Here is a 26042-nt window from a genome sequence, read left to right as displayed (position 1 = left end):
TATGGAATGAGTGATACAAAATCACTGTGGCTGTTTTCAGCCGTGACATTTATATCCTCAGAGAAAGAAGAGAATTCCTTATCATAAACGCGAACAGAGCATGACACGGCACGGCGTCGTTGATCTGAGGCATATGAAGAGCAACACACATGTTCATTGATACTGGATAAAAAACAGGCATGAAAACAAAGTGGCCTTTGTGGCAGTTTGTGTGCGCGTATACACCCGCGTGTGTGTACAGAACCCTTATTAGAAGCCACATGAGTCTTTTACAAACATAGTGCGGAGTTTGACTTTAATTAGCAAAATCTACAGAGGGTAACACACGGCTGGTATCATTACAAAATTAATTGAAGAATTTTCTTGCTCCCACATAATACCATAATACTCGCTTCTTACGGTCATCCTGTTCCGAATCCCATATAGAAAACTGCTTCAAGCCCAACTCCCGTGTCTTGCAACCGCACTTTCCAGTGGCTATTCAACAGTTTCGTATTCTCGGTCAGCTTGTATGCCAGGCGTCATCCAGCATTCATTTAGTGGATGGAAAATCGGAATTTTTGTGACGACCCTACTTCGCATGTGACTAGCGTTAGTAGCAGTCTAAATTCGGTGACAGTACACAAGTTGAGGACTTATTCTTCTCTTTTTCTTTTTTCATTAGTGACCAGCACATCTGTAGCTAACCACCGTGCAGGCGCAAAATTGAAGCACAGATCGGGAAAACGGATATTTCTAAATCTGACGCGTCCGACTCGGCCACTTACGGCGCGCCGTGTTCAGCTCGGGAGTGGCAGGGCCAGAGGGGTGCGGCGCCATCTCTACGGGCCTCCTGCGACTGTCACGCCTGCCCCGCCTCCGCCAACTCCACCCCCGGTGCTGCTTCCAGTGCAGTTCTTTTCGTCCGATGCATCCTCGCAGTCGACGTCACCGTCGCAGCGGAACAGTCGCTTGATGCAGCTCTTGTCTGACTCACACTGGAAGTGAGTCGGCGGGCACTGCTTCGCTGCGACAGGACGAGACAAGCGAGATAAAGAAAATGATGCGTGGGACGGTGAAGACCCCACCGCGGCTCCAGCTAACTGAGGTCTAGGGCAGAATATCACGGTTCCCATCCGATGATCACGACCGTAGTATTCTACATTTCTTATATCCAAGGACGTGTGGCCCAGATAATCAAGTTCTTCCTCGGGATATACAGATTTGATGAAGTTCTGATGTGTATAGCGCTTTGTACGGCCACATTTTGCACAGTGTTTTTTTTTTCTTTCAGTTCATATACGGTTGATAAGTTCAGTCTTTGACACCAGAGCCGGCTAATGACAATGCGGGCCATCAACCGTGACACCACGGCAGAAAGCTTCCAATAATAAAGTCTGCACTGAATAAATTAGAAAATAAGTTGTTGCATATCATGACCCATGATTTGTACTCTCCTTTATGAACGCAGAGGTTGTTTCTCAGTACGCACGGGTACGGCCATTTAATTTTAGTTCATGGCGTAAGCCTTAGTTAGACGAGAAATCGCGAGCTATGGAAGGTTTTGATACTCAGCTTTCTCCCAGTGGTACCAACAGTCAGACAGTTAAAGCCTACGAAAGTGCGCTAAGATTTGGTCCTGATTCCAACTAGATGACTCTGAAGGGCTAGCTTCTGATCGTGGCTTTGCTAATAACCAGACATGGAGAGTGGTATACAGAAACATCAGGGCACGTCAGGAGAAAAACAGTCAAAACTGGCGCAATGCTTAAAGAATTTAGCTTTCCTTTCTTTAGGTAGTAAACGCTACGTGCACATAGAATACGTGACTAATACCCCAGGTAACAAACTTGAATACAATGACAAGTGCTACTGACCTTGCTCTTCTGAGCGCGACCGCATTGTCAAGCAGTGATTTTTGTATTCCAGACGTTTCAAACAAAAAAAGAGCGTAGTGGCGATTAAAGTATCAATCTTGCCCTACGGCTTAATGTGATGGTGCTTACTATATTGGCTTAACAAACTAGCCCCTCGTTTGACAATAAGGAGCAATATAAATTCAAACAGGATGTCACACAACTTTCCCGATTATCTATTTTATTCTAACAACCATTTCGGACGGTGGACCGTCCTTTTTCAGGATAGAATTCTACCCTGAAGAAGGACGGTCCACATTCCGAAACTTTTGTTAGAATAAAATAGATAATCGGGAAAGTTGTGTGACATCCTGTTTGAGGTATTTATATTGCAGTGAGCCATGAGTAAATAATCGTTCTTTCTTTTTGAATAATGGTTACGGCCTGTTTGTTTAGCTTATAGCCATTCCCGGCACTTGTGGCTTTCAGAGCGCATAAAAAAGGTTTCCTCAGTTCTGTGACATCGATAATGGTTGCTTCGCAATCTTTCATGTTCCCATCAACAGGCCTGCATAACGAACCGTTCCAGTAAACAAGCCCTGCAGTCGTCCGCGGTGAAATGCGCCTTTAACGCCATCACTTTTTGTGTCTGCTTTTGGCCCCGCTGTCTACTGTGCATTAGGGTCATTTTCTCTCAGGCACTCTTTCCAAACTCAACTGCATGCTTGCAGTACAGTGTATTAAAACACGGGCAAATTGTGACGGATTGGCCACATACGAGACGCTGTGTCTAAGCTGATTTGATTCTCTGAATGCGCGCACAACGAGGGTTTACACAAATACTCGCGTTTCGAGGGGATGCAAATGTACTCGAAAATGTATCACCTCCACCTCTGTTTCCGCTTCTTGGAGTAGTTCGTCAAGCTGCTGGCTGTAGCTTTCTCGAACAAGCGCAATGCAAATAATGTATGTATTGCTGTCCTACTCGACCCATGTTGTCACGCAGGGACAACAGCTCAAGAGTAGCAGAGAGCGCATGGCACGTGCTAAAGCTCCTTTCCCTCATTTTCAGTATGCGGCTCTAATCCCTCTCCGTGTATTTCAAGTGAAACGTAAATAAGCTACAAAAACACGCTTGCTGACTCGACCTGTTACTATGCGTCTATTCGCTGCATTGTGTGGATAATGCTAGCAAGGTATGTTCCGAGAGCGAGTGTGGATGATGATATGCATGCATGGTGATCACGCACAAACGCGCTAGAAATAAAAATGATTTACAAATGGACGAGAGTATCTTGACCACAATATTACGTCAATTAAATCAATGTGTGGCGAGTACACGAGTAATCCAGACGATGGTAACTGCCACAGGAGAACAGCGGGATAGCGGGTAGCGGGGTAGCAGGGAAGTGCCGAGTTACATCCCTCCTGCAATCTTCTTGCAAGGAGTAAATACCAGTGCCCACAACAACTTAATTTCGCACAAGAGACACCATATTGCATGCGGAATCCAAACACCTACACCCACTAGAGGCGCAGCGACGGAAACAAATTACGGCATGGCATTTTGTCCAAATATTACCGTGCAGACCTTATTCGTAGCCATTAGGATGCCACAGAGCAGTTACGAGGAACTTCACAAGCTTGCTCATACGTGTTCACCAGTCGCGCAATGACTAACCGAGCTGCCGCCATGTTAGGAATTGTCCTCGCATCCTAACGGCTCTAAACGTGCCATCAATCACGCAATGATTCGAAGCCAGCTGTAGTCATGCCAACACTCCACAGCCTGCACGACGTGTGCTGATTTTGGTCCCAAGGCGTGCTCTGCAAAAGCGACCCCCCCCCCCCCCCCCCCCCCCCCCCCCCCACCCGTTTTTCTAAACTGAGTAAGAACTGTTGCGCTCACCTTTGATATACGTTACTATTGAACTCAACTGTTTCTTAACAAAAAGGCAGGTTTTTCACAACATTTAGGAGACAGCGCGCATGAGTTAATAGTGCACCCTATTAGAATGCAAGATCTTAAAATTCTGGCGAGAAATCTTCCGTGTTAAAGCTCCAGCAGTTTGCGCAGTCTGTATACATACTCGGCTCCCAGAGCTCCAATGGCCCATTGTTCGTTCTTTTGCAAGGCGCTCCTAAGTACGTCCCTTCCATACGGCGTGTGACTTTTCATTCCCGTACATAATGAATGCAGCCCGTGGAGCCAATAAATCACAGCAGAATCCAGGAAGGACTGAGTCTGGTATCCCTGTTCACATCCATTCTTCATCTAATTTCTTTTTAGGCGAGCTTTTCTTTTTCTCATTAACATTTTTTGCTAGCTTAATGTCTAAACATTTTGTACGGGCGCTTCTGTCGCACACCTCATTTGCAAGCAAACAGTTATCTTTCTCGCCTGCATGGTCCAGCTCATATACGAATACAACGGCCGTGCGCAATTACACAAATTTCAGTTTTCTTCACTTTGGTTCTGCTGAATGTATATGTTGCCATCAATGTCGCCTGTGCTACCGACAAAAAAAAAAGACATCGTGCAATATGAACTATTCGCTACCCCTCCCTGAGACGCTTAACCGGTTGCCGTAATTTGCGACGTCGTCTTCCGTTTTTGTCTTCATACTTAACACGATTGCATTGAACTATGTCGAGTCGAGTCTGCACTGATCTCCAGAAAAGTGTCTCGTCGTGTCAACCCTTTCGCATGTAATAAAACACACAGTAAGGGGATGAATGAGTGATCGATTGTCATTTCACGGATTGTTTATGCTATTCCAAGGCTACCCACCATCTTTCAGCATGAAATCAAGATGAAGAGGACCAATATAAAGCATCAGCAGACATCTCTTTCTTGTGCCCCCTCTTGAATCCCAGGAGTGTCTCGAGGACATTAAGAAGGCACCTTGACAAAAAAGCTACCAATAATGCTTTTTTTTGTAGAAATGGGCTCTCAACTCTTAACGCAATTACTTATTTAGATGTACTGCAGTTCCTAGTGGCCCCATCTCAGGTATGGGATTAATAAATGAAAAAAGAACAGGAAACAATTGTAATGAATGGTAATATGGCAGCGTTCATCGCAGGAGATGCGCGCCCTTCTTCTTGCAGACCGTAGCAAGAAGGGTCTCCCCTGATGGGGCTGGTACAGGTGGGTCACCGCCACTTGCGGCGGGGGCTAGCCTGGCACCGAATTTTTAAATGTTCTAGGCAGTCATTGCACACGCCACCGCTGGTGGTGGACGACGGCTGTTGTTGCGGCGCGCGTCTTTCTCTCCCTCTTCCTTTTCTTTTTTATTTCTATTCTCTTCTATCTGCACGACGCAGCGGAGGTGGCTCAGCTACAGAGCCAGTAGCAGGCCCGTGCATTTTCTTTTCTTTCTTCCTACAGCCACAACTACCGCCTCTAGAAAGCAGTCGCGTAGAGGAGTGCTCACCGCAATTTTGCTCGTCTGAGGCGTCCTTGCAGTCATCTTCATCGTCACATACCAGGATGTTCATGATGCAATTGCCACCGGTCTTGCACTTGAAGTAGTCAACGGGGCAGTCGGGAAATTCTGCATTGGTTGAGAAATGGTGAAAAAGAAAAATAACTTACTGAAACATTGGTAGCATTACAGCAATCATATTTAGTGACTGCGGACCGCGACAGGCATCTTACTAAGTCGATCTTCTTCAGGAACGGAAAGGTCCTCTGAAAAAGAAAAAAGAACATTTTGTTTTTATGCGGCAAAGAATATTTTTTTTTTCTTACAGCGCGTTACTCATTTGGCTTTCAATTTCCTGTTCTAGGAAAATGTTTTACGGAATAAACGAACGTAAATTCTGTCAGATACATTCAGCACAAGAATGACACGGGACTAATGAAACGCGAACGATGCGGTTCAAACGGGAGAAGAATCGGATTTTCACTCAGAGAGAATAAACGTTTGCGCGGGTAATTACTGCGTCAAAAATGCGATGACAGCTATTTGGGATCGATAACAAACGTCGCTTGCACTTCCTCTCTCCTTTATTCAGATTTCTGCGTTCATTTGTTTCGATCTGAATTGAATCGTTCGAATTTCATTTCAATGCGTTCGATAGAGCAATGAATCTTCTTCCCTGCACAACCCCCTACTCTGATATCTTTCTTTATGATCCAGATATGCATGGTACATCAGTTGTGTCTTATGGCGTATCTGCTAGTGCTTTTTTATGTATCTGGTCTCTTTTCATCCTCCAGATGAGAGCTAACGATCGCGTACCCACAGCGATCAAGCCACTGTCTGAAGACGATATGCAGTGTTTTATTGCTTGTACTTCGCGCACGATTTTGCGCCCTGAACACATTATTATCAGCAACCAGCTTGGTTCCGGTTAAAGTAAGACAAGTTACATCATGTCAAAACAACAGGCCAATATGTAATAATATGTGAGCACCAGTTATTGATGAAATGCATATTTAAGAACGTATGCGCTCTATGGTTTGCGAAGCCATTACAGAGTTCATACGATGATACTAGATAAAAAAAAAGCTGCTTAACTCCAAAGGAAGCTCGTTCATCTCTGTGTCTTCTCTGCGCCCTTGCCTGCCCATTTGCCAAGAATTCACTACAAGTGAAAACTTCGCAGTAGTGAGCAACGCCGTAATGCAGTTTAATTAGAAATTTTACTGAAGAAAGAAGACGGCATTCAAACAAATACGGCCAAAGTTCTATGCCGCCTTGAGTGCACATATTATCCTGCCATGTTGAAAAATGCGTCTCGCTTTAACGGGCCATTGAAAGCTGCTGTGATCCGTTAACACTATATCTCAGGCCTCGCCGTTTTCAGTAGCAGCAAAAATAAAAAAAATGACCCCAATGACAGGCCTCTGTGCTAGTAATGGTGAAAAATGGTGATCGCCAGCCTGTCGACAGGAATGAATTTAAAAAAAGAGAGAAGTTTAAAAATAAAGGTGACACTAAATATTGCCTACTACACAAACAGCACGCACCAAGCTGCGTCAAAATTGGCACAACAGATTCATCTCTTTGGCTACCAAAAGCAAGCAGTACTGAAACAAAACTGAGAACTCTAGCAACAAACAAGTAGCAGCTTGGACGAAAGGTTGCCTCAGATCTCCTCAACAACAGTAGCTGAGCATAACTTCCTCAACACATTTCCACCGTCATTAGCAGTGTAGGTGCTCAATCTTTGACCGAATTGTAAGGAGCGTAATGCATCGTCATAAACAAATGGGGCACCAGAGACAAGAAAAACTGTTCCTTTCATAAGCCTCGATATTATGACGCGCATACGCGAGCATTAGCGTTGAAAGGAGGACATCGTAATTCGGTTCCACTAGGAACGGTGCGTTTGAAGTTTCCCTCATAATTCCCGCAATGCTCTTTGTGTTGCGTCGCTGAAAAGACGCGCTTCCGCATGCTTTTATCACACGGAAAGCAACAGTCGCAATGGAGCATTGCAGCAGTGACGCGCAGAAAGCTTTCAGCGACGACCGTAGAAAAGCGCAAAGCCGGCGTTTTGAGCATGCATTGTTTCGCTTGCATTACCAGTCTTCCTGTTCCGAGAACTAAAAGGCTCTTTACGTCTCGCTGCAGATTCTGTCTCCTATTTCTTTATGTCGAAACTCCCTCTTGTTCATTTTTTTTCTTGCCCTCGAATGTTCTCATGGCTGGCTCTGAAATGCATTCATGGATACGCGACAGTTCTATTATATGACAACTTAACCTATATAAGCAACTATATATGTCACAATAGGCCACTCGAACGTAAGGATATCGGCAACGGAGCTCGAGGCGTCAGCTGGTCTGAACGGCTGGAAGAAATAATAGATGATAAATATTTCCCACTAGAATAGCATTGTGTCCATAGGAAAAAAAAAACAGGCATAGAAGAAGATGGCAACATTTCTTGAATGAATACGAATGGAAATTGTGAATTCGTTGGATATTCAGCGGAAAAGAAGAATGGGCTGCAGGACAGGCGAGTGAAAGCAATGCACGTTGCTGGGAGAAGGCAGCTCACTGTCTGGAAAAAGAGAGTCTACTTGCTATTCAAGTGGTCAGAACCTCTTGGTTACTGCATTTTTTTTTTGCCTTTATATATGTAGTGCATCTGCCCTCCTCTTCCTCAGCTTACGCTCCACCTCAAGCTTTATGTAACCTAAGAAATAAAAAGTTGACTTAGATGTACTCACTCAAAGCATTCATTTTGGGTGTGCTGCCATTTGCTGAAAAATGAAGACCAAATTAATTGTACGTTAGTTATGTTATGGTACAAACGTAATTCACTTATTAGAGCAGAAAAAATCCCGCAGAAAGATAAAACTTGACAATATTCGGGGCTTGACTGCCCAATGGGAATTGCATGCCGAGTGCTTGATGAGTGCACAAGAATAAGTGCAGTACAAGCAAATCACGCAAGTAAAATTAGTGATAAAGAATGTTAACACCGGGTTTATTTTACTTTGTAAATATTTGTGACAACGGAAATCGATATTTTATGCATTAAAAAAGCCCGAAACTGCGTCTTTATGGAGGCGAGAAGGAAATATCAGAGACACTTAACACTTTTTACGTGTTTGAATGCGGAATCATTGATTGCAGTCCCAGGAGTGAACTCTTTTAAAGTGGGGTTTTCGACATGTACTGAAATTATTTATGCTAGTCAGAAATGGCACCGCTGCTTGGCGCTGCGGACGCCAGTGAACAGCATTCTCTCCTAGCGGCTGCACCTAACTGACCATGCAGGCCGACTAGCTCTCCTGCTGACATGTGTGGGTCTGTTCTGTCTGAACCTAAAACTTGTTTCGCGCGCGCGCGTGCTGCTTTCCGCTCGCGCTGTAACGCCATTATAAAATAAACGTGTTCAGTGCACGCGCTCATGCTTAATAGAAGGGTTATTTCGCGCTGTTCCGATCAATCCATTTTTGTTTTTTTTGCCTGAATCAACAAGAGCCTGGTGTACGAATTGAACAATATAGAGGCTACCTTCGAAAGAATCTGCAACATGTATGCGCTTCGCTTTTTCGCGTCTTCATACTGCACTTGCTCGGATCGCTAGGCTTGCTTCCGCAGTGTACGTTTGCTGCTCGCGCATTTTTGCTTTTTTGCTTTCTTTTTTTTTTTTTTGCTTTTTCGTTTCCACACTGTTTCACTCACTTTGGTGCTAGTTCCGCTGCTAGTTCCAAAACAGTTCCGCTGCTGCTTTCCCCATGCTGGAGCCAAGAGCCCAAAGGTGTCCAGCTAACAACTTGGTGATGCCCAATGACCCCTTTATTCTAAATTTGGAGGATGCGGGGACATGAAGTCTCTTTATATGAAGGGCGGGTAGGATATAAATTCCTGTACAGCCTTAATCTTAGTCCCACGACCACTACTCGATGTCCGAGCGCCTAAAGCTCCACATCTTAATCGTTGTTCTTGTTATGGCTGTAGGAAGAACGAAACAAAGTGCACGGGCCTGCTACTTGTTCTGTAGCTGAGCCACCTTCACTGCCTCGTGCGGACAGAAGAGAGAAAGTAGAGAAGGAACGAAAAAGAAGAGGGAGAGAAAGACGCGCGCCGCAACAGCCGTTGTCCACCACCGAAGCTGTGGGGGGTGCAATGACGGCCTACAACAGATAAAAATTTTGTGGCTGGCTAGCCCCCACCGCAAGCGGCATTGATCTACGTCCAGCCCCGTAGGGCCAGGAACAGCCTCCCTTCACCACCTCCGCCCTATCTTAATCGTTCCTTCGTCACCCTTGGCTCACGCAATAATAAAGTAATATCATAACCAGTTGTCATTCCCACTTTTTCTGTGCTTTACTAGCCGTCGCTGTCTTCATTTACGGCCGTAGTTAACCTACTAAGCAAAACGAGTGCTCTAACAAATGTCTGTTAATCCACTGCCCTCCAATACGGTTCCGTCCGCATTCTACCAGCTGACTTGGGGTGTTAACCTCACAAACTGCTACCATCCTACAGTTTTGATACTCTTCAGTAGGCCACAGCTTTTCTGTGATCGTGCGAGGTCACACAGTGCCAGGACTTCAGTTTACAGAGCCGCACTGATACCGCGACAGGATACTTTGCTATGTGGGACGGCGTCTGTTACGTTCACCTTCACACTTGCATGCGCTGCAGGTATACACGGGTGTCACGAAATCGGCGCACATTTTTCTCAAGCCGGCGCAGCGCGAGGCCCCCGCGGCGCCGCATGGACGGTTCCACAAAGTTCGAGAAAAAGCCTCCTTCCCCACGCGAGAGAGCGCGTAGCTTTGTACGCGTCGCCGTCACCCTCTTTCCCATTGCCCGGGGATGACGGTGACTCATCAGACAGGAATATGCCAGAGATCTCCAGAATTTTGTACAGGTCGTGGCCAATGACGACGCGCGGCTCGACGGGAAGAAGAGAGAGCGCTCTAGCCAGCGAACCTAAGTGTGTGTCCGCACTAGCTTTGGCGCGCGTTAACAGACAGACGCGGCGCGCCCTATTTAAAGAGACTGCGCCGCTTGTGTAGTCAGTCAGTCAGCCAGTGATTGCGACGTGTTCGCCAGTGCTTCGGCTGGACTCCCGGGGGATCACCCGCTGCTGGCAAGGCCACGGACCTACGAAGGAGCGGCGCTCGTCTTGCATGGCGGCCACATCGTGACTCTCGAGGCGTCGGACTACAACAGTGTCCGGTGAACAATTTGGTGTTTGTTTATGTGACTCTCTCGTGTTTCATCTCTGTTGTAAATCCTCTGTGTTATATTGAATACCTCTGTAGTTGCATGCTTAGCGTTTGTATTCTGTGAACCTCTCGTCTGTGTATTTCAAGTGTTCTTGTGTATTCCTTTGTATCGTCTTTTGCTGTGCATAAACTGTGTTTTGTTTATTACTTCTGACTCCGAACCTTACTCTGGCTTGAACCGGCGACCGCTGGGCACCAAACGGCCACCCCCCTTCTGTCACTACAAGGTAGTTGAATTCCGGCTGAGATTGCCACGCAGGTCGAGGACATCTCCTTTCGACCGGAACAGCTACCCCCCCCCCCCTCACTCTAAGGGCGTCCGCGACAGGACGTTTGGTGCACTCAAGTCCAGAGGACGGTGAACGAGTTGGAAGAGTTTACGAAGAGGTCGTAAACTGTGTAGCAGCAGAGCGATAGCGAGAGGTTGTGCCGCGCGGAAGCGTTTAGGCGAGGTTCGCTAAGCAGTCTTTAGGTTACACCCAGACGGTTCGCGCTTCAGATATGAATCTGAAAGAGTTGATTGAGGCTGGCACCCAGCTGGGGTTGTCCGGTGCCGAACTGCGCAAATGGGTTAGCCTGAGAGAAAAAGAGGAAAGAGAGAGGGAAAAAGAAGAAAGAGAGAGGACTCGAAAGGAGCGAGAAGAGTAATTTCAGCGGAAAATGGAATTACTTACTATGAAACTCCAGCTCCAAAACTCAGGTAACAACGGTTTTGCTTAAGTGCATAGCCCCAGTAAAGGACATAGCAGCTTGCGGATAGACGCAAGTAAATTGATCCCGAAGTACGACGAGAGAAGAGACGATCTCGACGCGTTCCTCTTGCGCTTCGAAAGGATCACCATAAATGCAAATTGGACAGACAGTGAATGTGCTACAATATTGAGCACTTGCCTTAGCGGCGAAGCAATAAGTGTATTTGGAAGACTTCCTCCTGAGGATGCAGGCAGCTATAACAAAGTGAAGGCTGCATTACTTAAAAGGTTTAGCCCCGCCGGGGTGGCGCAGTGGTTACGGCGCTCGACTACTGTTCCCAAGGATGCGGGATCGAATCCCGGCCTCGGCGGCCGCTTTTCGATGGAGGCGAAAGGCAAGGCGCCCGTGTGCTGTGCGATGTCAGTGCACGTTAAAGAACCCCAGGTGGTCGTAATTTCCGGAGTCCTCCACTACGGCGTCTCTCATAGCCTGAGTTGCTTTGGGGCGTTAAACCCCACAAACCAAACCAACCAACTTAAAAGGTTTAGATTTACGACGGATGGGTTTCGTGAGAAGTTCAGGACTGGAAAACCTATGGACGGTGAAACGGCAACACAGTATATTGCGCGATTAAGTCAACCCCACAAACCAAACCAACCAACCTAAAAGGTTTAGATTTACGACGGATGGGTTTCGTGAGAAGTTCAGGACTGGAAAACCTATGGACGGTGAAACGGCAACACAGTATATTGCGCGATTAAGTCATTATTTTGACCGCTGGACTAACTCTCAAAAATTAACAGAGTATGGCGCACTTCGCGAGCTCCTAATTAAGGAACAATTCCCGGGCAGTGTCACCCTGGTCTGTCACTTTATTTAAAAGAAAGAAAAGCTCATACATTAGACGAAATGATGGATCTCGCAGACCAATATTTGGAAGCCCAGGGAGGCGAAAATTTGAGCAAGATTGTAAATTCTGAAACACCTCGAAAGCCCGAATTCCGGCAGACACAACCTAGCGTAAAGTCACCCCCGAGGTGCTATCTCTGCGGACAACTAGGCCATTATGCACCTATCTGCCGCGAACTCGCAACCAACAATCCACCCGCGTGTTGGAAATGCGGACAGAAGGGCCACAAAGCAATGTCGTGTCCCGACGCTGACAAGGCAGCTCCGCAGGCGGCCTGCGCGAGGGCTCTGACAGAGTCGGAATGTCGCCTGGAGGAAGAAGATGCCGATGGCTTTGTTGAGCTGAAGAACGGCAAGAAAGTCCGCGTGGTGCACGGCCTAGAGGTGGAGGAAGCAGAGAGAGTTGTTAATCGGAAGAAGGACAAGAAACTCCGGGTGGTGAACGCCGTAATATATGCGCAACCTGGAGCTGCGATGAATCGGATGCCGGTTTCGAGGGGAAAGATAGGAGGAAAATTAGTTTCTGTGCTACCAGATACAGGTAGCAGTGCCGTAATCGTTAAACGAAGTTTGATTCATGAGAATGATCTGACTGGTGAGAAATGCCCTGTGAGGCTGATTGACGGCTCAATTCAGTTGCTACCTGAGGCAAAATTTGAAGTGCAAACGCCCTATCTATGATTTGGTGTTGGGCAATATCAAGGGCGCAACATTTCCCGAGGATCCTGGTCAAAGTTCCGCGCTTGTACGCTGCAGTGAATCTAAAAAGAAAAAGGCAAGGCGAGGCAAGCAAGGCCATGAGAAGCCGGAGGAAAAGCCCCGAGAAAAGAATAAACAAACGGAAGCACCTCAGGAGGAAACCGAAAAGAGACGACTCAGGAAATTAAGTCAGGAATGCCTAGGCCTTCGTTGATGCAGGTAGCCCAAGTGTTTTTCCTGCTTATGGGGGCATTACATGGAATATTTCACCTTCAGTGGAAGGAATACCGGTGCCTAGGAAAGAACACTATTACAGTGATTCTTTTTGTCTGTCTGCGCGCGTTGGCACAGGTTCCCGTGTATCCATCGGCGCTACTGGTTGTAGGGGCATTTATTGGCACACATTGGTTGTGTGATTTACAAGGTGACTATCCGTCATGCCTTAAGGAATTTGCAGTAGCCCAACCTGGGAACATGGAAACACCCCAAATGCGAGAGCCTAGAGCGAACCATTTATCACATACTGCTTGGACCATGTTTGGTCCGCAGTATGTGATAAATAAATAAATAATAAATAAGGCAGAATGCCTGTCAGACAGAAGCCTGTCACGCACTGATCGCAGGTTGGAATTACGCTCGGTAATTTAGGTTTGTGCGCTTCGCATTTCAAAACCTGTGTGTTGTTGATTCCTATGTGTATCCGACAACAGTGTGTTGCCATGTTTGTGAACATCATGTAGTGATGTGTGAAAAAAATTGTCATCAGAGCCTGAGAAACTGAGACTTCTGATGTGCGCATTGTAATTTGTAGTTGTAATTTGTGAAATTTGTGCAATGTATGTGCGTGACGTGGACATTTGCCCAATGTAGTTTGTGAGCGCATGCATGTGCGCGCGATGTTCGTGGTTGTTGTGAATATTGTCCTACAATATTCTTTAGGGAGGGGCAGTGTCATGAAATCGGCGCACATTTTGTTCCACAAAGTTCGAGAAAAAGCCTCCTTCCCCGCGCGAGAGAGTGCGTAGCTTTGTACGCGTCGCCGTCACCCTCTTTCCCATTGCCCGGGGATGACGGTGACTCATCAGACAGGAATATGCCAGAGATCTCCAGAATTTTGTACAGGTCGTGGCCAATGACGACGCGCGGCTCGACGGGAAGAAGAGAGAGCGCTCTAACCAGCGAAGCTAAGTGTGTGTGCGCGCTAGCTTTGGCGCGCGTTAACAGACAGACGCGGCGCGCCCTATTTAAAGAGACCGCGCCGCTTGTGTAGTCGGTCAGTCAGCCAGTGATTGCGACGTGTTCGCCAGTGCTTCGGCTGGACTCCCGGGGATCACCCGCTGCTGGCAAGCCCACGGACCTGCGAGGGAGCGGCGCTCGTCTTGCATGGCGGCCACATCGTGACTCTCGAGGCGTCGGACTACAACAGTGCCCGGTGAACAATTTGGTGTTTGTTTATGTGACTCTCTCGTGTTTCATCTCTGTTGTAAATTCTCTGTGTTATATTGAATACCTCTGTAGTTGCATGCTTAGCGTTTGTATTCTGTGAACCTCTCGTCAGTGCATTTCAAGTGTTCTTGTGTATTCCTTTGTATCGTCTCTTTCTGTGCATAAACTGTGTTTTGTTTATTACTTCTGACTCCGAACCTTACTCTGGCTTGAACCGGCGACCGCTGGGCACCAAACGGCCACCCCCTTCTGTCACTACAAGGTAGTTGAATTCCAGCTGAGATTGCCACGCAGGTCGAGGGCATCTCCTTTGCGACCGGAACAGCTACCCCCACTCACTCTAAGGGTGTCTAGGAGTGTGCGCACCGTTAAGGGCGCATCGTTAATAATCCCCCTAATTATTAACCGGTGACAACGGGGCCGGTAACTCACGTATATAAAAGACCCGCCGGCGTGCTCTCCCTTGTTGCCGCAGGTGATGTGTCATTCCTATCGTTCTAACTCTAGAGTATTGCAGGTGTGGTACTAAAATATCACGCGTTCACGTTATGAGCAAACAATAACGTGCTTGGCACTGGCAGGTGGTAGCTATAGCAGCTGGAATGGCCGGGCACCGATTCTTTGGTGGTTTGTGCCACGTACCGAGACCACATGATATCAGAAAGTTGGGAAAAGCTACCAACTCCGGTTGCTCATTTGAGGTGAGAAGGTGAAATAAGATTCAACAACATTGCAGTGCTCCTAGATACTGCGCCATGCACGCAACACCTAGCCTACGTAGGCACGTTCATATAACTTGGTTAAAGAGAGGCTTTATATGTCAAGTTGTAGAAGCAAGGCCTGTCGCACGAATTTTGTTAGACGTTCACAAAAAATTACGCTAGACTACACAAAAAGAAAAGGAAAAAAAAAAGGACAAAAAGCAACATCGAATTCGAATCACCGCTTTTCTCGTTCAGAAACGCAGCTCTGACACACTGCACCACAATACTATCGAGAAGTAGAGCGTTTAATTGCGATTTCATCTGGTTTCATAGAATTTCTCTGATTAGTCACTAGGTGATGCTGCCCAACCGGAAGAGCAAGGCTGCGGACAACCAAAGAAAGCCGGCTTCAGTGGTGCCGACTGACAAAGCGTTGACGGGGATGGTGTCAGCAGTGATGGGCTGATGATATTGTCGCGCAACTCTAGACAGTGTCTATTTTATATTCCTTTCTTTGTGACTGTCCTTTTTCTCTTTTTCTCCTTTGTTGTCGTGGTTTCTTTTTCTTTTTGTTTAAATCTAACCGGCTAGTATATGTATGCTATATCCGCCCGCTACAAAAAGAATAGCCTCAACTCACCATCATCAATAACGCAGACTATCGGACTCTGCCATTGACAGTACGGATGTCCGCTTTTCGCTCACACCTCTGACCACGACGAGGCAAGGTTTTCAGCGATGTAAAGAGCTAAGCTCAATTTCCTATTACCGAGCATGGCAATCGGCATCAACTTTTGTAATCATTGCTGTAGTGCCCCGCTTCACCGCACTCATGTTCCACCTGCACTATACAATTTTTGCTACCTGCGTGAAGCTTGATTACACACTAGCTAATAGACGAATAAGTCATCAGAGGGAAGCCCATAACCAAAGCAAGATACTTCCGCGCCTTTAGATAGAAGCAATGCCGCTTTAGATATCGCTAAATCTACCCATCGATAATCATATTGGAGGGGGGACTTTGGACCACTAAAGTGTGGCGAGGCGAAAGCCTTATAGTGTGGTGCAAGCGCCTGAAGTGGATTCGAAGCGCACGACCTTTCTAGGTCTTTTAGAGCGCAGCTCTTTGGCGGCCGTTCCTGTGTTTCGCGGCGGCGTCGGCGTCGGCCTCGTAACCAGTTCCGCCCCCCTTTCAGCCCCCCCGTTCGAGCCGGCGCTTTGGCCACCGGAGCCTCGCAGGAGGAGGGGGGGGGGGTACACTCAGCGGCGAATGATGGGGGCAGGAGCGCGCGCAGCTACCGGAGCACACGAGGAAAAAAAAGGGGGGTCGCCGGAGGCAGCGCTAGCAGCGACTGACTGACGTCGCTAGCTAGTCAACACAACGTGCTGCGTAGAACACCGTCGCCGCCATGCAGAAGGAGGAGACCCCCCCCCCCCTCTTCCTGAGTGGAGGCGAGGGTGCTCTCCGGTTGCGGAAACGCCGACCCGCTCCGCAAGTATGCGGGCTCACCCAGACGACCGGTCCAGAGGGGGATACAATAGCGCTCGCATCCTTCATCCGCAGAAAGCAACCGTACAGCGGCGGTAATTTCGACCCCCTGGGGATCTACAGCACACGGACGCCTCTTCGTTTTGCCTCAATTTATCGAAAAGATGAAACAGCTGATGAGCTGCGCTCAAATTTCGCATTAGGAAGTAACATAATCGTGGGCATTTTTTTTTCCCATCGAGCCACCGCTTTCTCCCCACGAGTCATCTCACCGCCGCCTTCTCCCATGACGTCACGTTATTGCTAGGATGCGCCATGACATCAGCGGCAGTGGCCTCCACGGCAACCGCGTTGATATGACGCTAGACAAGAACTGATTGGTTCACAGGGAATGAAAGGCGCAGTATCTGTCACAACTTCTGCGGACACCTGCACCGCTTTGTAAGCAATTGGTGGTGGTGCAGTGGTAAGACGCCCGACTACTGTGCCGGAGTACCCGGGTTCGAACCCGACATCGGCGGCTGTGTTTCGATGGAGGCGAAACGAAGAGGCGTCCGTGTGCTGTGCGATGTCAGCGCACGTTAGAGATCCCCAGGTGGTCGAAATTACTCCGTTGCCCTCCACTACGGCTCCTCTTTCTCTCTTTCCACTTTCACTCCCACCTTCCTACCTTCTCTTACGGCGCGGTTGCGGTGTCCACAGAAAACAAGTGAGACAGTTACCGCGCCTTTCCCTTCCTATAAATAATAATAAAAGAGCCCGGCGTGGCTACTGGGTGAGTGACAGGTTTTGCTGACGGACGAAAAACGATGAGCCATTAAATGCTTTCGCCTCAATATAATCGGCACGCGTTGCTGCCGTCGGGCATCTGCTCGTAGCTGCCGCGACTTAGAGGAGACGGGCGCAACGGGCGCGAGGAGGGACGTCACCTGCGGTAATCCCCACACATCGCTGGACTGCAGCATAAATTTCACTCATCACATCTAAGCTGGAAAACGCATCGCTCATTTGGAGCCCTTATATAGCATATTTGACAAATGCCATACAAGCTGTACAAACAGCCACCAGATTCATTCACTCCTCATATTCATGGGACGTGACTGTACCATCACTGAAATTTATTTGAGGTTTATCTCACCTTCTTACTCGCCTTCGCACTGCCAGGATTGTCTCGCTTCCAAATTTCTCTCATTTATCACTACAGCGATACGCATTAGTCTGCGTACTCCCACCACGCAGGTACTATTATATCGGTTGCACTCTTCGAATTCTGAGTCCACGTACCTCTACCACTGCCTTTGCCAGCCCCTTTTTTCTCGAGCAGCAGCAGATTAGAACGGCTTTCTCATCCATATGGCTACCATAACCTGTTCATCAACATTTATTAGTGCTGTAGATGTCTGCATCTTGAAAATCCCATTCATTACGTAGAACGTCAAACTTTAAGAAAACGAAAGTTACGGGATGTAATCATTTTAATAGAAAGTGAAGCCCATAAAATTGCAATGTCATGGCATCTCTCCGTCACACCTATATGGGTTCTTCGCTGAGCGCCTTTAGAAAAATCGAAGCCGTACGCTCATTTCTTCGTTATCTTTATGCAGCATTTCCGAATGTCGCAGGGCCCATCGAGGAACACCGACGGAGGTTTTAGACGACATAAAATGGCCAGAGATGCGCTGCGTTTCGGCGCTGTGCACTGTTCTTTAAACTGCATTCCTTTTGTCTCAGTTTCATTTATGGGGGAGCAATTCTCCAAGGTGAATTCCCCAAGGGGTGATACAAAAGCGCCCAGTGCCGCTTCTTTACTTGCTGTGTTTTTTGTGTATTTAGTTGTATTTAGTTGTATTTTGTATTTAGTTGTATTTATATTTAGTGTTTAGTATAGTGTTTAGTGTACTTAGTAAACAAAAATAATGCTTATATAAAATGCTGAAGCTTGCTCTCATCCTTGTTCTTTTGGCTCTGTCCGTGTATTCGTACTGAAAATTCGGCACTGATATATGTCATTTCTGAGCCCCATGTTTGTTTGTTTTTTGCCTAGAGTTAACGTCCTGTAATTCTCTCTTCATTTTCAGTTTGAAAAATAATTGCGATTTGCAGCTTCAAGCAAGCATATATATTAGCCCAGAAATTCTCCACAGACCCGGCTTACCAGACTATATTGAAGGCGGGTTCAAATTAGTCATTTTCTATAATTCATTTACGTCTTGCAGCGTGTGCGGAAGGTTTCGAGTGAATCGCAGACGGGCCATTTCGCAAACCGCAATACCCAGTCGAGCAAGCAGCCGCAGCAGGCTCTTCCTTGCGCACTTACTGCAGTTCGCCTCATCAAACCTGTCGGGACAATCGAGCACTCCGTCGCAGACCGAAGTCTTCGGTATGCAAGTCACGCCGTCTCCGCAGGTAGCGTAGAACTCGGCCGGTTCGCAGGCTTTCTCTGCGCAGGAAACGAGGTGAAGTGGGGAAATCAGGAGGGGGAGAGCAGGAAAGGTGCATCAGTGTGCTCGTTAACTCGCTTGCGGGCCAAAGACGTTAATTCCATCTGTCTACTCGGGTGAGAGCTGTCGGCAGAGTACCGATAAATGATTAGTGTTTTCGGCATTTCGTGGATTGCGTTAAACTTCCAAGGGGAAACAGTTCAGCAGGCTAGCTTGCGCATAATTTTTTCAAGCGAATGCTCCATTAAGTCCCTTCTTTGCGATCGGTGGCGCAGTATTCTAAACACGGCATTATTAATTTCGTTCTGTCCTGAACTTCCCAACGGCATCTATATCGGCAGTCCGCAAACGTATTTAGGAAGCACTCTGGTGACTAGGGAATTAAGTAGCATTTATTACAGTTTGCCTCACCCATTGTCGCAACCCACAAGCATATTATACTGCTTTTGTTTTTGGTAATGGCGACAGAAAACTTCGTTGGGAAGGGGAAGGAGGGAGGAGGAAAGAGGACGTACTCGTTTTGTTTGTTTTTTAGAACCTTTATTGAGAAGAAACTTGCTATTTCTTGATTACGAAGTGTTCAAGCTGTCATCTCTAACAGGCAGTATGGTACAAAGCACGAACTTTTGCTCACATCGCATATTGGCCGCAAAAGTCGTGGGAGTGAGCTAAATACAAAGCGTAACGTGCCAATTTTCAAGATCGCCAAACAGCTAAGTATTGAAGTATTGACTAGCTGCTTACACCTCCTTGGAATTACAAGTTTTTTCGCGACAAAAGGGGCCAGGCGGAAATATCTCGTGTTATGTAACAAATTAATTCTAATGTGCTTCTTATGCTTCTTCTCCTGCCTCCTCTTCTTGTCTTATACATGCTTCCATTTTTCAGTGCGACTTTATTGTTGTGTTACTTTAGTACTTAACCACCATTACCTACAATCCGAACAATAACATCCTAAGCTTTAGCTAGTTAAATCTGTTATATCAGAACTTATGCTGAGTGGTCGAATCTTTTGCAAATAGCTTGCCCTGCACTTCCCCCTTTAACACAACCTGACATTGTATTCGACCAGCAAAAAAAAAAAAAAAGTTAAGCTACTGTACTCTACCTCTTACTTCCACTACATAGAACTTGCGACATTAGTTTTTTTTTTTTTTTGAATATTTACCTTCACTGAACTTGTTGCCGATAATTGCAGATTTTTAGCATAAATTTAATGTTATGAAGATAGATTCACAGGGTGAACTTCTGGCAAATGGCATAAAGAGTGTCATCCTAAAACGACAGTTCGCGACTGGGTCCGGTCCGGTCCGGTCCAGAACATCGCTTTAAAGCGATACATAACTTGTTGGCCCCCAATTTATTCTTAAAGCTTCCAAAAAAAGTATAGGTGCTACGACACTTTGAAGGGTCGCCCAGAAAGATATATACAGATAGGTACCAATTTCTCGTTGGACTGTTGTGTGGCAGAAGCTCATTAACCGTAATTGGGACCACATCAAAAGTGAAGTGTTCATTGTATCAGGCTCTTTAAGCTTTCTCTAAAAGCTGAATGTTCCACCGCATTAAAAACGTCACAGGCCACAACGTCGTATAACACTGCCTATGAACAAGTCAATTTTAAAATGTGCGTATTGTATTGTGGATGCACTGCCTGTCGCAGCCAGATAATTAGAAGGAACAAGCGAGCTCCAGTTTAAGTGGAGCTTCCAGCTGTATAAACGGAAGTTCCACTTACAACTGAAACTTCTTTGACGCGTATGTGGAACCACATTAACAACGCAGTCCGGCTAACACGAGCCAGTTGCATCCAGGACTAGGGATGATACCGTGACCTGCTTCGGAAAATCTCCTCCTCAATTTCCTTCTTTTTGGGAAATAAACGTTTCAACATCTACACGCTAAGTGTTACTGCGGCAACAGAAAAGAAAAGCATGCCAACCGAAAGGTAAGGGCACGACCCTAGATTCTAGCACGGTGCAGAACACGGGTCGCGCGCGCTTCCATATGGAATGTGTTGAAAGCTATGGAACTGCAACCTTCGAAAGCTCATCGCTTTTTCCCAAAAACTACAAAATAAATATAAAGCACGGACAAAGAGGCGACAGGACAACAAAACGAAAAACCGACATGGCCTGGCTGTTGAAATTTATATCGAACCCAATCGTAGTCGGAGAATTTACCCCTCCAGTGCGGCTCGCCGAAGGTGCGGTGCCTCTTTTGTCACTGGAAGCAATCGAAATAAAATGTTCGAGAATAAGAAAGAAAGTAGGAAAAACTCCTACCTGGGTAGAAACATAGGCCGACCACTACCACTTGGTTTCGATCTGTTACCAGGAAATGTAATTCCAATCGTTGGGGAGTCGGTCGCTTTTTCTCCCCCTTCGATCTTTCCACCGTGTCCGACATTCTTTCCCGCCTCCTGGCGGCGACCATAGAATTGGTTGCATGAACCGGAAATCTATCAATTTTGACGCTCATCTCCGGCGGACAGACAAAAGATTCTCCTTTGGTTGCGATTCTCTCCAGCCTATTGCGAAAGTTGCGAAAATTTAGCGATCCCCAGATCGACGTATAAGTTGGTCCAGCAAAAAAGAAAAAAAAAAGAAAAGAAAGTGCGAAGGAGAAGGAGAAAATTGAAAGGGGCACGCAGTGGACGGACAGCGCCTCCGAGTCATCGGCTCGCGAGTTCTGTTCACGCAGTTGACAGCGTTTCATTCAGGCTCCGCGCAACCGCCTTGCCGTGTCAGCCTTATCGGCGGTCGCCGTATACGACACTTGGAAACCGTGTTTCCTGAAACCGCTGCGCAGCGCTGAAACACGAAGTTTAGGCGCCTTGTTTTCTGAGGCTTCTTGTTCTTCCTTTTCTTGTTTTTTTTTTTCTTTTTTTTTTTTTTTTGCCTATGATGATTGTGGCTCTACAATTTTCGAACAATGCTCTGGAGCTGTGAGAAGACGCCCCTTGAAGCAACGAGCGCGATGCCTCTCGGTTTTGACTTATTACACTGGAGTAACTTCAGAAAAGAAAAATAGGAATTTAGTGTGCTCAACGCTTGCTGTACATATTTTATAGGCCGAAAAAGCTGGCTAAAATTAAAAAAATAATAATGCTATTTTTTTTTTGTCTGGGCTTTTATGGAAAAACGGTTAATTTAATTATGATAACTAATAAATATCCTTGTAGTCCTCACTGGGCTTGTCATTGGCAGGTTATTTGTGACGAACTGGTTTATATAATGTAAAGCACCTGACATTAAAACCTACGGATTGGCTCAATGACTACTTTTGGCTATTTCAAACTTTTCCTGAGGCGAGCGTGTTTCCTACATATTTAGATGATACAGCCCCTTTTCTGCTCTCAAATTTCGGCTGTTCCTTTCCTTACCATCTTAGGGGTACATCGTAGCATCTAATTCACTGTTTTCCGCACAGACAAATGCATAGATCGTTTAAGTAGACCTCTTGTAGTGCAGAATATGCTCTCGATTTAGAATTACGAATTTGCAAAGAGCTCTCTATTATTCTGCATACTATATCATACTGCCCTCTATTTTCTCTTTCACAGTTCCGGTAGCGTGCATAGGTACTATTTTTTCTTTTCCCTACTTTTTTTTTTAATTTTGTGGTGTTTCACTGATTTAGAACGCTGATTCGGTGCATCAATGATTCAGCGGCATAAATTAAGGAAGCGCTGGGATCGATTAATAGCTTGGTGCAGGCTAGGCGTGATTCGTCATGCAAAGTGGCGGAACAAAAAAAAAACGGGGGAAGGAGCAAATAGAAACATTTGTTGCAGATTCGTGCACGAATCCGCAAGAAGAACGGTGAGGAGGAAGACGGGGTTTTGGAAATTGGGAGACCGGGAGAGACTCAGCGCTATGTTGCCACATTGAAACACGTGGGGACAGCCGGAGACCAAATGCATTAAGAGGCAACCTAGTACCTGCCATCCTTCTATGACATTGACGACAGGACAAGCGCTTGTCCGGTCATCTCATGTTTTTTTTCACTTCCGTCTCCGTTTCTTGTGCGGTTCCGCTTTTCGATGACGAACCGGCGGAAGACAGAATATCCTCGCAGTTGCAGTTTAAAGAGCCATTTCAGATTTTTTTTTTTTTTTTGCGTCCTGCACTTCACCACAGTTTCTATCTCAATGAAAAAAAAAAAAAAAACGTTTTTGCCAAATAAGGGCCATGTCATTGTTTTGCTTTGTTTGTTTGTTTGTTTGTTTTTCCGCCCGACACTTGAGCGTGATTGCTATCACTTGTTACAAAAATATCTCCGGAGAACTTCTCTTTCCACACGTTTCCGAAGGCTCCTTAAAGGTCCGGTCACTTCCTATTTCAAACTCCGATTCTAAGTGCAGGCTTTCGCGAGGCATCATAACAGAACTGGAATTGCAAAATGAAACCAGGCTGGACCTTGGCTGCGACCTCAGTCCAGGTGCCCATCCAGGCTGAGGACCCAGGCGTCCTTCTCCAGGTCTGCCATTTCCTCGGAATCTGGCCCCTCTCACGATGCCACCTCACTTCACTACACGCTGCTTCACTTTGTCTTTTTTTATCGCTATGCTCTCACCGGATATTTTGTTTTCTTCCTCTATATTCGCTTCGATGTTATTTTTAGCGTTCTCAGAAGAGGACTCGTCGCCATAACGCAAAAGCGAAACCAGCGTGAACTCGCGAGTTCGGACGCGGCGACGCTACGTGCGATCGAGAAAAGAGAGCCACTCGTTGGGCTCAAGGGGCGGAGGCCCCGGTCGAAGCCGCGCGACCCGCGGGCACGATAATGCTCACTGCACTTCTTCTCGTCCGAGCCGTCGGTGCAGTCGTCGTTGCCGTCGCACTTCCACTTGAGGGGGATGCACTCGCCGTTGTCCACGCACCGAAATTGATCCGCCTTGCAGGGCTCGGGCCGGTCTGCGTCACCCGTCGCAACCGGTGCGAGCAACAAAACATACACGGCCGTTACTCGTACGCCCTTACATCGGGAGCCGTTTGCTTGCACGCGTGGTACCGGCACGCGGACAGCTTTTCTATTTTGTCCGAGCACATCCATGCAGCACTGCTACGTTATGCTAGGAGCTACGCTTAGTCTGAGTGAAGTAGGCTAGCGAGCTGGAACCAAAGAGGAAGCAAAATTGCATAAAGCTCCGTCCACGTGGAGTGACTTTGCTGATTGGCTGAAATCTTTGACTACAGCGTGTCGTCTATTGTTAAATGTCAATGTATCGCGGCCAGCTAATCAGAGGAGATAGTTCTGCAGAGAGTGCACTGGAATCGTTACAAGCGGACGTCCATTCTGAAGTACCTGAAGCAGTCTTCTAGACTGCACAGTGAGAAGCAGATGTAGATATGAGAAAACACTCTAGACGTAGAAAGGGATCACGGCTGACTGCGTCTGCGCGCCTACGCACCAGTCATGATAGTCAAAAACATGAGATATCAAAAGTGGTCGCTAATTAGGAAATGCTCTCGCGTACGCGCAGTTACTGTGAGTGAGACCCCTATACTGTGGAGCCGCGCACAGCTTGCAGTATGCTGCACGCTATTACCGAGGTGAAGTGTAGATACAAGGGCAGAAACAAGCAAGCCGGTGAGCGCGAGTATCTCTGCTTTTGCCCACAATGGAAACTTTCACCACCCCTGAGCTGCTGGTTCGCACGCCGGCCTCTCCTGGGCGGCATGCAGACCTCGTAACATAGCGCAATCTTTTCGAAGTTGCGAGAGTGCTCAGCAACTTTTGTATTATCAGGTCGAGTGGTACGCTGCTCGGGCGTACGTGCCTAACTCTACAGCGAGGATCCCCTTGAGTGTTGTGTGTCTAACCATTGCGCTGTAGCGTTGTACCAGCACGAACAAAGGAAACAAGAGCACGCTCTGCTTAACGAAGAGTACCAACTAAGAGACACTGAAATAAAAGGAAGCGCATGAAAATCATTGGCCTAACTCGAAAATGTTCCTTGGGTCACAAGTGGCGGCGTGTGAATTATAATTTTTTTTTCCCCAGAACCTAATCAGATACAAATGAGTAGTTTAGCTGACGACTAAAATGCGAATAATGTAGTCAGACCGAATAAAATGCAATTTAATACGAACGCTATTAGAAAAAAATGAATTAAGAACGTTTAAGATTGTTCCCTACTATCGCGTTTGTGCGAGGAAACCAATCGTTACCACCACCGCAGCGGTAAGGCACAATAACTAATTGCAGCTATTGCTGCCGAAAGAAGAAACACTGACCCTAATCAGGTGTATTTAGCCCAAAAGCTGTATGCCAATTCTGAGCTTGTCAACAAGTACATAGGTACTGCGAATGATGAAATTCGTCGCTTTGAAGAAATTTGAAATGTAGCATCGCAGGAATACGCGCTAAAACAGGCTGTCAACGCAAGCAATTTACTCTCGAAATCAGCCATAGTTATGGAAACAACTGAGCTAATTAGTTTCTTGGCCTTTTATTTCGAATATAAAAGCTGCGTTTTCGCAAAGAGTGGTCTCTCTCTGTTATTGAAATGCTGTAAGCTACGCATACAGGCCATTTTCAGTATGTAATTTCAGTGTCCCCTGAAACATGACTTTCGCGTTCTCCGCCTGATACTGCTAAAAATTGCGCTGAAATTAAGTGCACTTGCGGAATCCCTTTGAGTGTATGGTTTATGGTATGATATAGTAAGAGAGTATAACTGATATATTTAGCGTCATATTGCTCTGCGCTAATTTTATGAAGCGAAAAGATATAGCTGGAAGGAATGCGGTTCTTTTATCAGGACCAGAAGCTTATGACTAGACGTTTTCTGCTTGGTGGCCTAAGCCAAAAATAAAAACGATTAAATAATTAATAAAACAATGTGAGCGACGTTACGGCACAATGTTTTTGTGTACTTACATGTGGCAGGCTTAAATTTTGGGGGTTCTGCAAGGTCAAACAGAGAACAGTCTTCAGTGAGAATGAATAATATATATATTACAAAAAATGGGCCAGAGTCTCCTGCACTGTTATCGCGCAATTTAAATGTAATTCCTGTAGTTTTAATTCATATCCATTATAATTTTCTCGCTAGGTTCTCGGCCGATAATCAGAGAAAAAAGATTCATTAATTTGCTGAATTAATTACATTCT

The 26042-nt window shown here is 46.5% G+C and overlaps 1 protein-coding gene across 1 annotated transcript in view; it reads right to left on the bottom strand.

Moving 5' to 3' along the window:
* Window positions 1-821: 821 nt before the first annotated feature.
* LOC146191483 (uncharacterized) overlaps window positions 822-26042 on the bottom strand; it is an 83609-nt gene continuing 58388 nt past the window's right edge. Inside the window, exons 21-27 of the mRNA XM_084600337.1 lie at window positions 25809-25835; window positions 23717-23839; window positions 18797-18919; window positions 8020-8052; window positions 5497-5529; window positions 5273-5392; window positions 822-1006 (exon numbers count right to left, since the gene is read on the bottom strand). Of these exons, the coding sequence (XP_084456463.1) occupies window positions 822-1006; window positions 5273-5392; window positions 5497-5529; window positions 8020-8052; window positions 18797-18919; window positions 23717-23839; window positions 25809-25835 (644 nt within the window). The remainder of the gene's footprint in view (window positions 1007-5272; window positions 5393-5496; window positions 5530-8019; window positions 8053-18796; window positions 18920-23716; window positions 23840-25808; window positions 25836-26042) is intronic.

The sequence above is a fragment of the Amblyomma maculatum genome, chromosome 4 (genome assembly GCF_055883805.1).
Source record: "Amblyomma maculatum isolate TAMU_Amacu chromosome 4, ASM5588380v1, whole genome shotgun sequence".
Lineage (NCBI taxonomy): Eukaryota > Metazoa > Arthropoda > Arachnida > Ixodida > Ixodidae > Amblyomma > Amblyomma maculatum.
The sequence above is the reverse complement of the archived record's forward strand: the minus strand, read 5'-3'. Positions and strand labels throughout refer to the sequence as shown.